Consider the following 12442-nt stretch of genomic DNA (forward strand, 5'->3'; position numbering starts at 1 on the left):
TTCATATACAATAAAAGAATATTCACAAAGGGAAACTGGGAAATTATTTAATTTTTATAGTAGCTAGGCTGATAGAACTTCATAATATCCCTTTCACACATCATAGAATGTAATCATTTCATAATTCTGGTGCTGGAAGCACTTTGTTTGATATGTTATAGGTTTCTGTTGAAAATTCAATTATGAAGAAAAAGTTCCTCAGTTGAGGTAAGAGTAATTAATTATGAAGACCCACAGCCCCTGTGAAGCACAATATGACTAAAATGAGAGCAAACTTTTATTTAAAAACAAAACAAACTCCACCTTTTTATTTGTTTATGTGGTGAAAAGATCAACTGAAAAATTTATTTAAACAATTATTATTGAAAATACAAGTAAAAGCAATGTATATACATGTTCCTATCTATTGGTTGATTTTGAGAAAGCAGGTGAAACCAGACACCTTATTGTCAAATAATGAATCCAAATAAGAGTATTTTCACATTTGCTCAAGGAACACCCACAGCAAATCATTCCCTTCTGAGTTGGTATGATTTTGTTTGTTATCTTGGGAATAATAAAAAAAGCTTTTTGCAATTGCCAAGTTTATAAAAATTAAATGGTCACTTTTTATCTGGTTTAAATATCCAAAAGCCTGTTTACTGGATGTGGTACTTTCAATATAAACAAAAAAGGCATGAAGTAGAGCAGGCAAAAAAGATACAGTTACCAAGTAAATGATCTGTCTGAGCTCTATCAAAACTCATCAAAACTATTCCCTAGGGCTGGGGATATAGCTCAGTTGGTAGAGTGCCTGCCTCGCAAGCACAAGGCCCTGGGTTCAATCCCCAGCACCGCAAAAAAAAAAAAACCAAAAAACAACTATTCCCTTTCCTTTATAATACTGTTACCTCTGAACAACAAAAAACAAAAAGTGCTTGTTCCCTTTCTTGCATGAATGATTGTATAAATAAAGTTAAACTCTGTTTTCAGATGTATCAGTTGCAAACCACCCAAATCTACAGTAATTAAGCATGTATACTAACAAATGTGTGACCAAGAATTCTCTGTAAGAATCTGGCCCACATAACCCAGTAGGCTGATGAAGTGTGAAAACAATGCAGTAAAAAGTCATAATCCCTCTGATTGAAATAATCTTTAAAGATCTGAGATATAACTTCAAATCAATAACAAATTTTTATTAAACTATAGCCAAAACTATACTGGAAGAAAGAGAATAAAGCAGAAAGTAAATCACAACCTATTAGGGAGACCAGGTTAAAAAAAAGCAGCAAATGATATATAACTGAATGCAAAATTACATGAAACAGGTAGAGAAACAGAAGAATTTAGAAGAGATTATTCTGGGTTGTGGTAGACCAAAAAGGCTTTACAGTAAAGCTGGAACTTAAGCTGTCCCCTGAGGAAGGACATACAGACCAAACTGAAAAACTTATTGTAAATAAAGGCAGACAAAAGGATTATGTACAGTACATAGGGGAAGAATGAGGGAGCATCTTGATCAGGGTTGTAGAAATTATTTCAGAAGTGTAGGAAATCAGATTAGAATAGTCTAGAACACAGTTAAGTTCAGACAACAGATATTTCTTTTTTTTTATTGTAAACAAATAGGATACATGTTGTTTCTCTGTTTGTACATGGCATAAAGGCATACCATTTGTGTAATCATAAATTTACATAGGGTAATGTTGTTTGATTCATTCTGTTCAGATATCTCTTCAATAAATCTATCTAACTATCTTTGGAGTTGTTTTCATGTTTATCCAGTATCATCTATTAGGGTGATATGGATTAGTTTTAGGCTCCAGAAAAGTTTGTAACTGTACTGCTAGACATACCTACTTAATATTGACTATTTTTCTTTTAAATCTTTTCCAATTTGATTATACACTAACCATTAACTCCTTGTATTGAAACAAAGCAACATATATTTACTGCTTTCTCTAAAAATATGAAACTGTCACCATCATTCACTAACTGTCAAAGGGATTTATTTTTAACTTTTGTAGAAAACACAAAAGATTTGTGAAAAATGCTCCATGAAACAAAGATTATAATTTTTAGTGACATCAAAGCCTTGCTTAAGATACTTCTCTGGTAGAGGCAGGAAAGAAGTAAAGCACTTTCTGTTCTCCTTCACACATTGGTCCTACCTGATCCCTTTCTTCTTGTATTGTTTATATAGCAGTAAAGAGGGGGTAGGGCTAGAGATACAATTCGAAGTTAGAGTCTTCACCTAGCTTGTGTAAGGCCCTAGACTCAATCCCCACCACCAAGAAAGGAAAAACAAAACAAAAAACAAGTAGGGGTTAGAAAGGATGACAATACAATAGTAAGGCCTCATCTATTCTTTCATCTACTATGGCTTCTTCCTCTAACTTCAGAGAGAAAACTGAGGAATAACAGAAAATGTCAGAACCAAGTTAAAAGCTTACAACTCTGATAGCCCATCCTCCAGTGCTGCTGCTATTTCTAAAGAACAATAAAACCAGGTGGGATAACAAAATCAGAAGGACGACATAAATATAGGAATACAAGGTAGAGAAAAAAGAAGAGAAAGTGTGTTGCACTGAATTCAGCTACCCAAATTATGAACATTTTACTTGAAACTACTTTTCACATAATGATATTTGCCTAAGATACCTGTTTTTATCTTGTTCTTTATTCAATTTATCCTTCATTGCTCAATATCCTTTCAATTCCAGCCCAAGTAAGAAAATGGAATGATAAAAGTAAGAGTCCAGGATTTTATGTATACTATTATGCCATGAAAAATTGTTAACAAAATGAAAGCACCACCTTGCTATTAGCATTTAAGTCTGGGAAATGGTAAAATACTTGCAACAGATAATACAGTTTCCCCCAAAACTACCACTAGTTCTAAGCTTGCCCAAAGAAATAAACCTAGGAAAACTCTACTTTTTATTGTTTGCATGAACAATCTCACCGATCAATCTCTTCAAGTTTTTCATCTATCATCGGACCCATCTGTTGACAGGTATCTGCAAATACAAAAATACTTTAAAATGTAAGAATTTAATACAGTTTAAGCTAATATCAACAATTTTTAAAAATAGAGCACCATCCATAATACATTAAGAATTAAGTTTTTGCTGGAGAAAGAACTATAAAAGATCTAATTTTAATACTATTCAGTACCATTACTTCTACATATTTCTATCATATAATCAAAGGCGAGATCAAAATTAAAATAAAAATCTCATCATGTTCCTATTAACTAAGTTTACAGACTGTGACATTTGGAATCATCCTCAAAGGTTATCTAGAAAAGTTATCTAGAAAGTTATTATTAACTAGGTAAAACAAACTTAAGCTATACTATAAAATATGTAACTACCATGTGCAGATTAATTATGAACTTTTTATTTATTTAAGGCATTTCAAAATTTTAAAAATTTTATATATTTCCAAATCTAAACATAGATACAATGAGCAGCACAATAAGAATATTGTGGCTATAGAAATATCCATAACCAGGTTTTCATCAATAAAAAGATTTAAGAAGATTTATCCATTACAAACATTTTTCTCAAAGACTTTTAAAAAACATGAAAACACTTTTTTTAATTGCTTTACATTACTTAGAAATTAAAAGACACATTTGCATGCACCAAATGTCTACCTTACAAAGTTACACTGAACATGCACAATGTGGACCTTTAGAGTCATGATATAAGAGAATTAAACAATACTTCTTAACTTTTTGGTTAAATTAATAGGCTATTATTTCCAACTCTGTCTTTTGGACAGTCAATCTCCAATTTCACTAGTAGGTGTACAGAAATAAACATTCTTCTTAAAAAGGATATGCAGGTACAGGAACATCTTTCGAGTGATACTTTTACTATTTTTACTGCACTAGTCTGTTCCTATCATGGATTTCTAATCTCAAGTCAGAAGAAACTCATGACATTATGAATAAATAAAATAATAAACATTATTAAAGTAATCTCAATATTCACTAAGTACCTTCCAAATCCAAAAGGTCTTGGGAATCTGGTTTTGAATCTGCTGGATCTATACTTTGGAGTACCTGCAGGGCTCTATCCATCTTATCCTATTTAAAAAGTCAAAGGAGTTTTAATTTGAGTGAATCCAAAATTACTTTTCCCAAGCATTCTCAAAGATAATACATTTGATAGTTTAACCATTAAAACAAAAGAAGGACTCTACCTCATCAATATAAATAGGCGTGGGCTCTGATTTCTTAATTTCCTCCACATCATCATCAATTACATTCAATTTGTCCACAACTGCTATGGAAACAAAGGAAATTTTAAGTTCTTCAGCATTTACTTTGGTATTTTGTCATTAATTTATAAGTGGCCTATGATATCCATGAGAAAAAATTAAAGCTCTTTAGTTATCACACTTCATAATCAATGTTATTACTTATGTTCATATCATAATCAAAGTGATTACATATGTTCATGTTGTAAATATTAATTTAGCACTTACTATGTGCCAAGCATCACTTTAGGCATTTATACATGGTGAAAAAAACAGACAAGGATGCCTGTACTTATGAAATTTACATTTGGGGAAAGAAGCCAGCATTATTAGTAGGCGTTTTCCTAAAAATTGAGTGTTACCAATGGGTAAATAAATATTCAAGAGAATAGATTATTATACAAACAACTAATTTCATAGTTACATCTATAGTTCTTCCATCTATTAAAAAAGACTGTTATTCCTATATAAACAAAATAAGACCTGATTTTAACCTAACTTTGATACTAGTTACAGCAACATAAAATGAAAAAGTCTTTTGAGTGTGTATGGTTCTAGGTTCCAACCCCAGGGCCTTGTGCCTCTAAACTAAGCTGCATTTCCAGTTCAACAAAAAAAATCTTTCATAAAGAGACAGATAAAAACACAATTTAAAAGTCAGGTGTGGTGGCACATGCCTGCAATCCCAGCAATTTGGGAGGCTGAGGCAAAAGGATCACAAGTTCAAGGCCTCAGAGACTTAGTGAGGCCCTGTCTTAAAATAAGAAGTTTATAAAAAGGACCAGGGACTTAGCTCAGCGGTAAAGTGTCCCTAGTACCAGAATGAATGAACGAAAGGAAGGAAGGAAGGAAGGAAGGAAGGAAGGAAGGAAGGAAGGAAGGGAGGGAGGGAGGGAGGGAGGGAGGGAGGGAGGGAGGGAGGGAGGAAGGAAGGAAGGAAGGAAGGAAGGAAGGAAGGAAGGAAGGAAGGAAAGAAAGCCAGAATGTTCTTTTTTTTTTTTTTTTTTTTTTTGTGGTGCTGGGGATTGAACCCAGGAACTTGTGCTTGCAAGGCAAGTACTCTATCAACTGAGCTATATTCCCAGCCCCTCTAATTTTTAATTAAGTCAATTTTGATAAAACAAAATTATAATAAAAATCTATATCACCAACTGGGCATGGTGGCACAGGCCTATAATCCCAGCTACTCAGGAGAATGAGGCAGAAGGTTCCCAAGTTTGAGGCCAGACTGGGCAACTTAGTGAAACCCTGTCTCAAAATCAAATAAAAGGGCTGGAGATGTAGCTGTCTGGCATGTATGAAGTTCTGGGTTCAATCCCCAGTACCACAAAAACAAGCAAAATCCAAAAACAAAAAAAATGCATGTAACCAAAGGATTTTAAAGTCTTAATGGTTACCACTTAATTCACATATTTAGCTAACTTTCAATTATGTCATAAAGCACAGAACTCAGTATAACCCAAGGATACACGGAAAACCACGAATGTGTTTTATTTTCAAAACTGCAGTTCAATCTCTCTAGCTTATGCCAAGGGGGAATTGCTGTATAGGATTCCCTAAGTATAGTTCAATTAAAAAGATGTCCCCAAATCCAACTACTGTGTATAGCTATAAAGCTCTTAAAAAAAAAAAAAAAAAAGATGTGTCCAATATTCCTATTTAAAAAAAAAAAAAAAAAAAAGAGTCAGACTAGAAGAATAAAAAGAATAACTAGTGGCAAAGTACCTAGCTTTCAAATGAATGAATATCCACCTCTTTTTCTGAATGCCTCACTCTATACACACAAAGATGATACTACACATGATGCCCGGAGCTTTCAAGTTCTTTCTTTAGAACAGGTAAGGATAAGCACTGATATACTTAAGTCAGTTTAGTACATTCTCAGGTCACACTAACTACCTTTAGAATCCTGGCTCTATCAGTTATTCGACAGGTTATGCCTCAGCTTCAGATTCCATATCAGTAAAACGGGGTAACAAAGATTCTATCACCCAGAATTGTGAGAATTAAGTGAGACAGCACAAAAGATTTAGCACAATGTTGACAAAATAATGACTACTCAAAATCTGTTAACTATTTCACTTCTAGGTATCATCATTAGTATTATTAAGAGCTGTTCCTTCAAACTGAGATCTCTTGCCTCCCTGCCTGCATAACAAATGGCATGCCTTCTCAACATGGCTGACAGTGGCTGAGGGGGACCTGTGTGTGGCTGCAGAACTGAGTTGTGTTCAGAAGAACTGAACCGAGAACTTTAGTGACTTTAGTACATTACTTAATTCTTTTCTTGAGTTTGCTAGGATAAAATGAGGTGGGGTAAAGTCTAAAATATAACTTGTAATCACACTTGGCTCTTGCCAACCAGGGACGCCCCACTCCTCTAGCCCCAGTTATCAACTTCACTGTATCTCAATGATGAATAACAACATTCTTTGTATAGAACAGACCCAAAAGTGCCTCTTACACTATATAATTAGGTTGATTTAAACACTTATTTACATGGTTGCTAAATACATTAAGTCTCAAAAGATTTAAAATATAAGAAGAGTCAAATGACCAACCTAGATGGCCTTTCAACAGATGATTAGACAAAGAAAATGTAGTACATATATACACAATGGAAAATTACTCAGCCTTAAAGAAGAATGAAATTATGGCATTTGCAGGTAAATGGATAGAACTAGAGCATATTATGCTAAGTGAAATAAGCCACTCCCAAAACTCCAAAGGCTGAATGTTTTCTCTGATAAGCAAATGCTGATCCATTGTGGGGGCACGGGGTGGGGGGGGGGGTGTAGGGAAGAATGAAGGAACTTTGGGAGTGAGGGGAGGGGAGGGGAGGAGCTGTGGGGATGGGAATGACAGAATGAGACAGATATTATTACCATATATATATATATATGTATGATTACACTACTGATGTGACTCGGCACCATGTACAGTCAGAGGAATGAGAAGTTATGCTGCATTTGTGTACAATGTATCAAAATGCATTCTACTGTCATGTGTAATCAATTAGAATGAATAAAAAAAAAATTAAAAAAAAAGAAGAGTCCTAGGATTGATATGGGCTAAATTAATTCCTTAAGAAGTAGGTTAGGGCCGGAGGTATAGCTCAGTGGTAGAGTGCTTGCCTCTCACGTGTGAGGCACTGGATTCAATTATCAGCACCACATAAAAGTAAATCAATAAAGATATTGTGTCCATCTACAACTAAAAAAAAAAAAAAAAAAAAAAAAAAGTAGGTTAATACTGGGCATGGTGGTGCATGCCTGTAATCCCAGCAGTTTAGGAGGCTGAGGCGGGAGGATTACAAAATCAAAGCCAGCCTCAGCAATGGCAAGGCACTAAGCAACACTAAGCAACTCAGTGAGACCCTCTCTCTCTAAATAAAATACAATATAGGGATGGGGATGTGTCTCAGTGGTTGAGTGTACCCTGAATTCAATGTCACTTAAAAAAAAAAAGAAAGAAATAGGCTAAATTATAATGCCTTATAAATGATATAAAACAAATTAAATGACAATCAACTTTTAAATGCCAATCATAAAATTTAAATGAAACAACTTTAATAGATTTAATCTTCTCTAAAATTTAACTTACCTGCCTCAGACTCCAAGTTTAAATTAGTTGTGACAAAATTAGATGGGAAAAGACCTATTCCTCTGTGATTTTCTCCTTTCCACCAATTGGCATCACTGAAAATATAATGCAAAAGATGTCATTTGTTCTTTACATTTTTGAACTGTAGTGTCGAGAGAGAAAAAAAATTAAATGTATCCTATTTTGAAAATCAGTTCACATTCAGCTATACTTAAAAGTTGGATGTTCTTAATTTTAATAAAAAATATTAAAAAGTACAAATAAAACAAATGTCCATATTCTCATACCTAAATTTAGAACTAATTAGCAACTGGCCATATATCATCCTGGGGTTTTAAAAACCATAAAACACAGATTAATACTGAAGTCCCCTTTACCAGTGACCCTAAGTCCCAACCTCACATCCTTCTTACTACCCACACCAACACAGAGCTGGTATGTAGCTTTCCAGACAGTCTATTTTTTATTCTTTTGCATATATTTATAGTCAACTGATAGACACAGAAGATAGCTAATCCTTACAGATCTTTTCAATTTCATATATTAATACCTGCTTATCTATTTTGAAGTTTGATTATAAGAACATGATATATTTCTGTATAAATGAACAGTTAGCTGTTCCCAGTCTTTCATCATTATAAAGATTAGGGTCATGATTACCCTGAACTAAAGGGTACAATGCAACAGTCGACAACAAAAACCACGGACTTGCTGAGACATGAAATATAAGCATTTTCAATTTTATTAGACATTGTCAAATATTCCCCACAGTAGTTGTGGAAGTTCACCTTCCTCCTCCCATTATTGTATTCCCAACCCCGTATATGATAACCATTTAAGTTTACAGTTGCTATCAGACAGAAGAGAAAATCATATTTCATTGTACTTATTTCCTCTTTCTAAGCTTCCACTTGTTGTTTGGTGACTATTTAGATGTTTTCTTCTGTAAAATGCTTGTTTAGATACTTTGTCCATTTTTCTTCTTCCACAAGGTTATCTTTTTTTCATGGATCTATAAGGGTTCCTTACATATCCTGGATAGCAACTATTTCTCTAAATCAATCCAATTTTTTTCTCCAAGGCTATCACTTCCTTTAAGTATATGTTTATCCTTCTTTATTCTATGATTTTTTTCCCATGTTAAGAAAAGTTAGTAATCTTTGTTAAGTAATGACTTACACTTTTATCTTTCCCTACCCTTGAACCAATATCTAAATTTTAGATTTCTCTTTTTACCCTCTCCCACCTTTAATTTATGTAAAACAAAAATTTCATGTACTGTGTGAAGCTCAATCAAATTTTATCTTATTTGTACCAAATGAGTCATTCACTCCAGCAAAACTTAATGAATAGCCCATCATTTTTTCTACTAACTAATGATACTTTAACTCAAAAATAGCAAGCTGCTATCTGTTCATGAGCCTATTTCTGAATTCCATTCTGTTGTAATAGTCCATAAAATAGTCCCTCCTTTATTTGCAGTATTGCTTTCTGTGCTTTCAGTTACTTGAGAGCAATCAAGGTCCAAAAATATTACATGGAAAACTCCAGAAGCAAATAAGTCATAGGTTTTAAACTATGCACCATCCTGCCCTGAAGTCAGCCATTCCTATGTCCAGCATATCCACACCATATATGCTACCCTGCTGTTAGACACTTAGCAATTGTCTTGATTAACAGACTGACTGCTGTGGTACCGCAGTGCATGTTCAAGTAATCCTTATTTCATTAAATGATGGCCCAGAAGCACAAGAACGGTAATGCTAATAGAATTAAAATAAGTCAGAAAGAAGCCAGCTGCCTTTAAGTGAAAAAGTCAAAATTAGTTCTTGGCTCTTTTTTTTTTTTTCCCCAGTGCTGGGAAGTCATACATACGAGGTAAGCACTCTACCACTGAGCTACATCCCCAGCCAAAGTTCTCAAATTTCTAAGCAAAGGAAAAAAAAAATCATATGCTGAGGTTGCTAAGATCTACAGTATAATAAGATATCTGGAGAGACCATATTCACATAATTTTTACTACTTTTATAACTTTGTTATAATTGTTGTATTTTAGTATTGTTGTTAATCTCTTACTGTGTGTTATTTATAAATTAAACTTTTTCATAAGTATGTATGTACAGGCAAAAACACAGTATATACAAGGTTCAGTACAATCCTATTTCAAGCATCCACTGCTTGCAACATAGTCCTCATGGACAAGAGGGAACTCCTATATGTTTGTTTACTAAAGCCAGTTAATACACCAAGGTGAAATACTTTGTTATTCTTTTTTATTTACTATATATCTTCTCATGTTCATATCTATATTAAAATATTTTTTAAGGACTCTGGAAAAAAGTTCTGTAGGAATTTTAACTGGAAATGTACTAAACTTATATGAGAAAAACTAAAGCTTTATAATATTAAGGTTTACCAGGTCTCTCTCCAGTTGTATTTTATAAATATTAACATAATAATATATATTTATATTCTTTTCTATCTTTCAAAGAATTTCATAATTTCTCCATAAAGACCTTATATATTTTTTAGGTTTATTCATTCCTAGTTCATTCATATAATTTTTTACTATTGAGAATGACTTTTCTATTACATTTTCTAATTAGGATTAAAGCATACCACTGATATTTGTATACTAAGCTTATATTTACCAATCTTGGTAAACTCTTTCCAGTTTTAAGTTTGCCCACTGACAGAATTTTCTATTCAAAGTATCTGAAAATCTCAATAATTTTGTCTATTTCTTTTCAAAAAAGCTGACTTACTAAACAGGTATTCTTAAGAACCAATCTTTTATTATGTGTATGGTATTAGGAATCAAATCCAAGGCCTTAGCATGCTAAGCAAGAACTCTACCTCACAGCTACATCCCTAAACCCCTAGGGATGAATCTCAAGAATGAATTAATGAGACAAACATCATTACCCTATGTACATGTATGATTACACAAATGGTATGACTCTTCTTCATGTACAACCAGAGAAACAAGTTGTACCCCATTTCTTTACAATGAATCAAAATAAATAAATTATTTTAAAAAATGAATTACCTTCTATGATTTTGCTGTATTACATCTAATGCGTTCAACAAAGATATGAAAGAGCTATATATCACCTAAGTTTAGGTGGGGAGGGGGAATAATGGGGACTGAACCCAGAGGCACTTTACCCTTGAGCTACATCCCCAGCCCTTTTTATTTTTTATCTTGAGAAAAGATCTAAGGTGTTGAGGTTCTCACTAAATTGCTGAGGCTGGCCTCAAACTTGGAATCCTTCTGCTTCAGACATCTAAGTCAAAGGGATTATAGGCATGCATCACCATGCCTGACAATCACCTAAATTCTTAAATCAAAAATAAATGAGGTATTGATAGTTCAAAGATATTACATTTGCTAATTTCTATATAGGACAGGAAAAATTCTCACATGCACATTTTTTAATTTGAACTTTGCATTTAAAAAAGTAAATCTAAACTTAAGAGAATTTATAAGATAAACCAGATAATTCACACTTCTGAAATAGATACATGGCCTTTACTTGAACCTATCAACAACTGTAAAGATAGCCTTACTTAGTGGTCCTAATAATGTAGGATAACTTCCTTCCCAACCACTACCACAAACTCTTTGATTAGGCATAAAAGCACACAAACCAACTAAATACCATGTCAAAGCATGATGATTCTTTTCCAGTCCTAAACTGGCTCTATAATCTTTCTACTGACTACCCGTTGAATTTACAAAATGTTAATGGCACAAAATATTGTCTAAGTTTAAATTCCTAAATTAAGGTAATTCAGCACTATAATTTCATATAAACCATTAGATGATTAAGGAAAATTTCAAATGTCTCATTTATATTTAGAGGGAAAAATAAATCAAAACTAAGTAAAAAAATAAGATAAGGACATAAACTTCATGTTCAACTAGTTGATTATTCAGTTAACATTAATGAAATTCTATCAAGACTGAACTGTGGGCTGGGGAGACAGCTCAGTCGGTAGAGTGCTTGCATTGCAAGCACAAGTCTCTGGGTTCAATTCCCAGCACCACAAAAAAAAAAAAAAGACTGAACAGTGCTTCCTGGCTAAGCAATGAACTTGCAAAGATAATTAAGAGATTATTTCTGCCCTTGAAAAACTTAAAATCCAGTGTTTCACCTTCTCCCACTAGCTAAGAATATGTTATTTGCTTTACCTTCTGGGATTGGTCCCCTCCTCACCGCCCCCCACCACCACCCAGAGAAGGAGGTCACTTAGGAGAGACACATGTTAAAAAAAAAAAAAGAAAATACTTAAAATACAACTCAAGGAATGCTATTATTTATGTTCAGAGAGTTATAACAACACAGAGAAGGGAACTCCTAACTCTACTCGGAGCTAAAAGTGGGGAAGAATTTAAAGGTTTTTTAGAATAGACAGTCTGACACAGGTGGGTTTTGGATATTTCATAACTCATCAAAAGGAAAAGTAAATTAAAGCTACAGAAATAAAAATGGCATTTGCCTGCTGCTGATGTGGATAAACAAGAAAATAAAGTACAAAGAAACCACAAATTTTGCATTCTGAGTCTGAAAAAAAAGGGGGGGGG

At 33.5% G+C, this 12442-nt stretch overlaps 1 protein-coding gene across 4 annotated transcripts in view; it reads right to left on the reverse strand.

Annotated features, from left to right (window-relative positions):
• Stam2 (signal transducing adaptor molecule 2) overlaps positions 1-12442 on the reverse strand; it is a 50467-nt gene that overhangs the window by 12152 nt on the left and 25873 nt on the right. For 3 of the 4 annotated variants that reach the window (XM_047545257.1, XM_047545254.1, XM_047545256.1), the window contains 4 exons: positions 7855-7949; positions 4195-4277; positions 3991-4078; positions 2948-3002 (listed from right to left, as the gene is read on the reverse strand). In XM_047545257.1, the coding sequence (XP_047401213.1) occupies positions 2948-3002; positions 3991-4078; positions 4195-4277; positions 7855-7949 (321 nt within the window). The remainder of the gene's footprint in view (positions 1-2947; positions 3003-3990; positions 4079-4194; positions 4278-7854; positions 7950-12442) is intronic. The other variant, XM_047545255.1, reaches the window with a different exon arrangement.

The sequence above is a fragment of the Sciurus carolinensis genome, chromosome 3 (assembly GCF_902686445.1).
Source record: "Sciurus carolinensis chromosome 3, mSciCar1.2, whole genome shotgun sequence".
Taxonomy (NCBI): domain Eukaryota; kingdom Metazoa; phylum Chordata; class Mammalia; order Rodentia; family Sciuridae; genus Sciurus; species Sciurus carolinensis.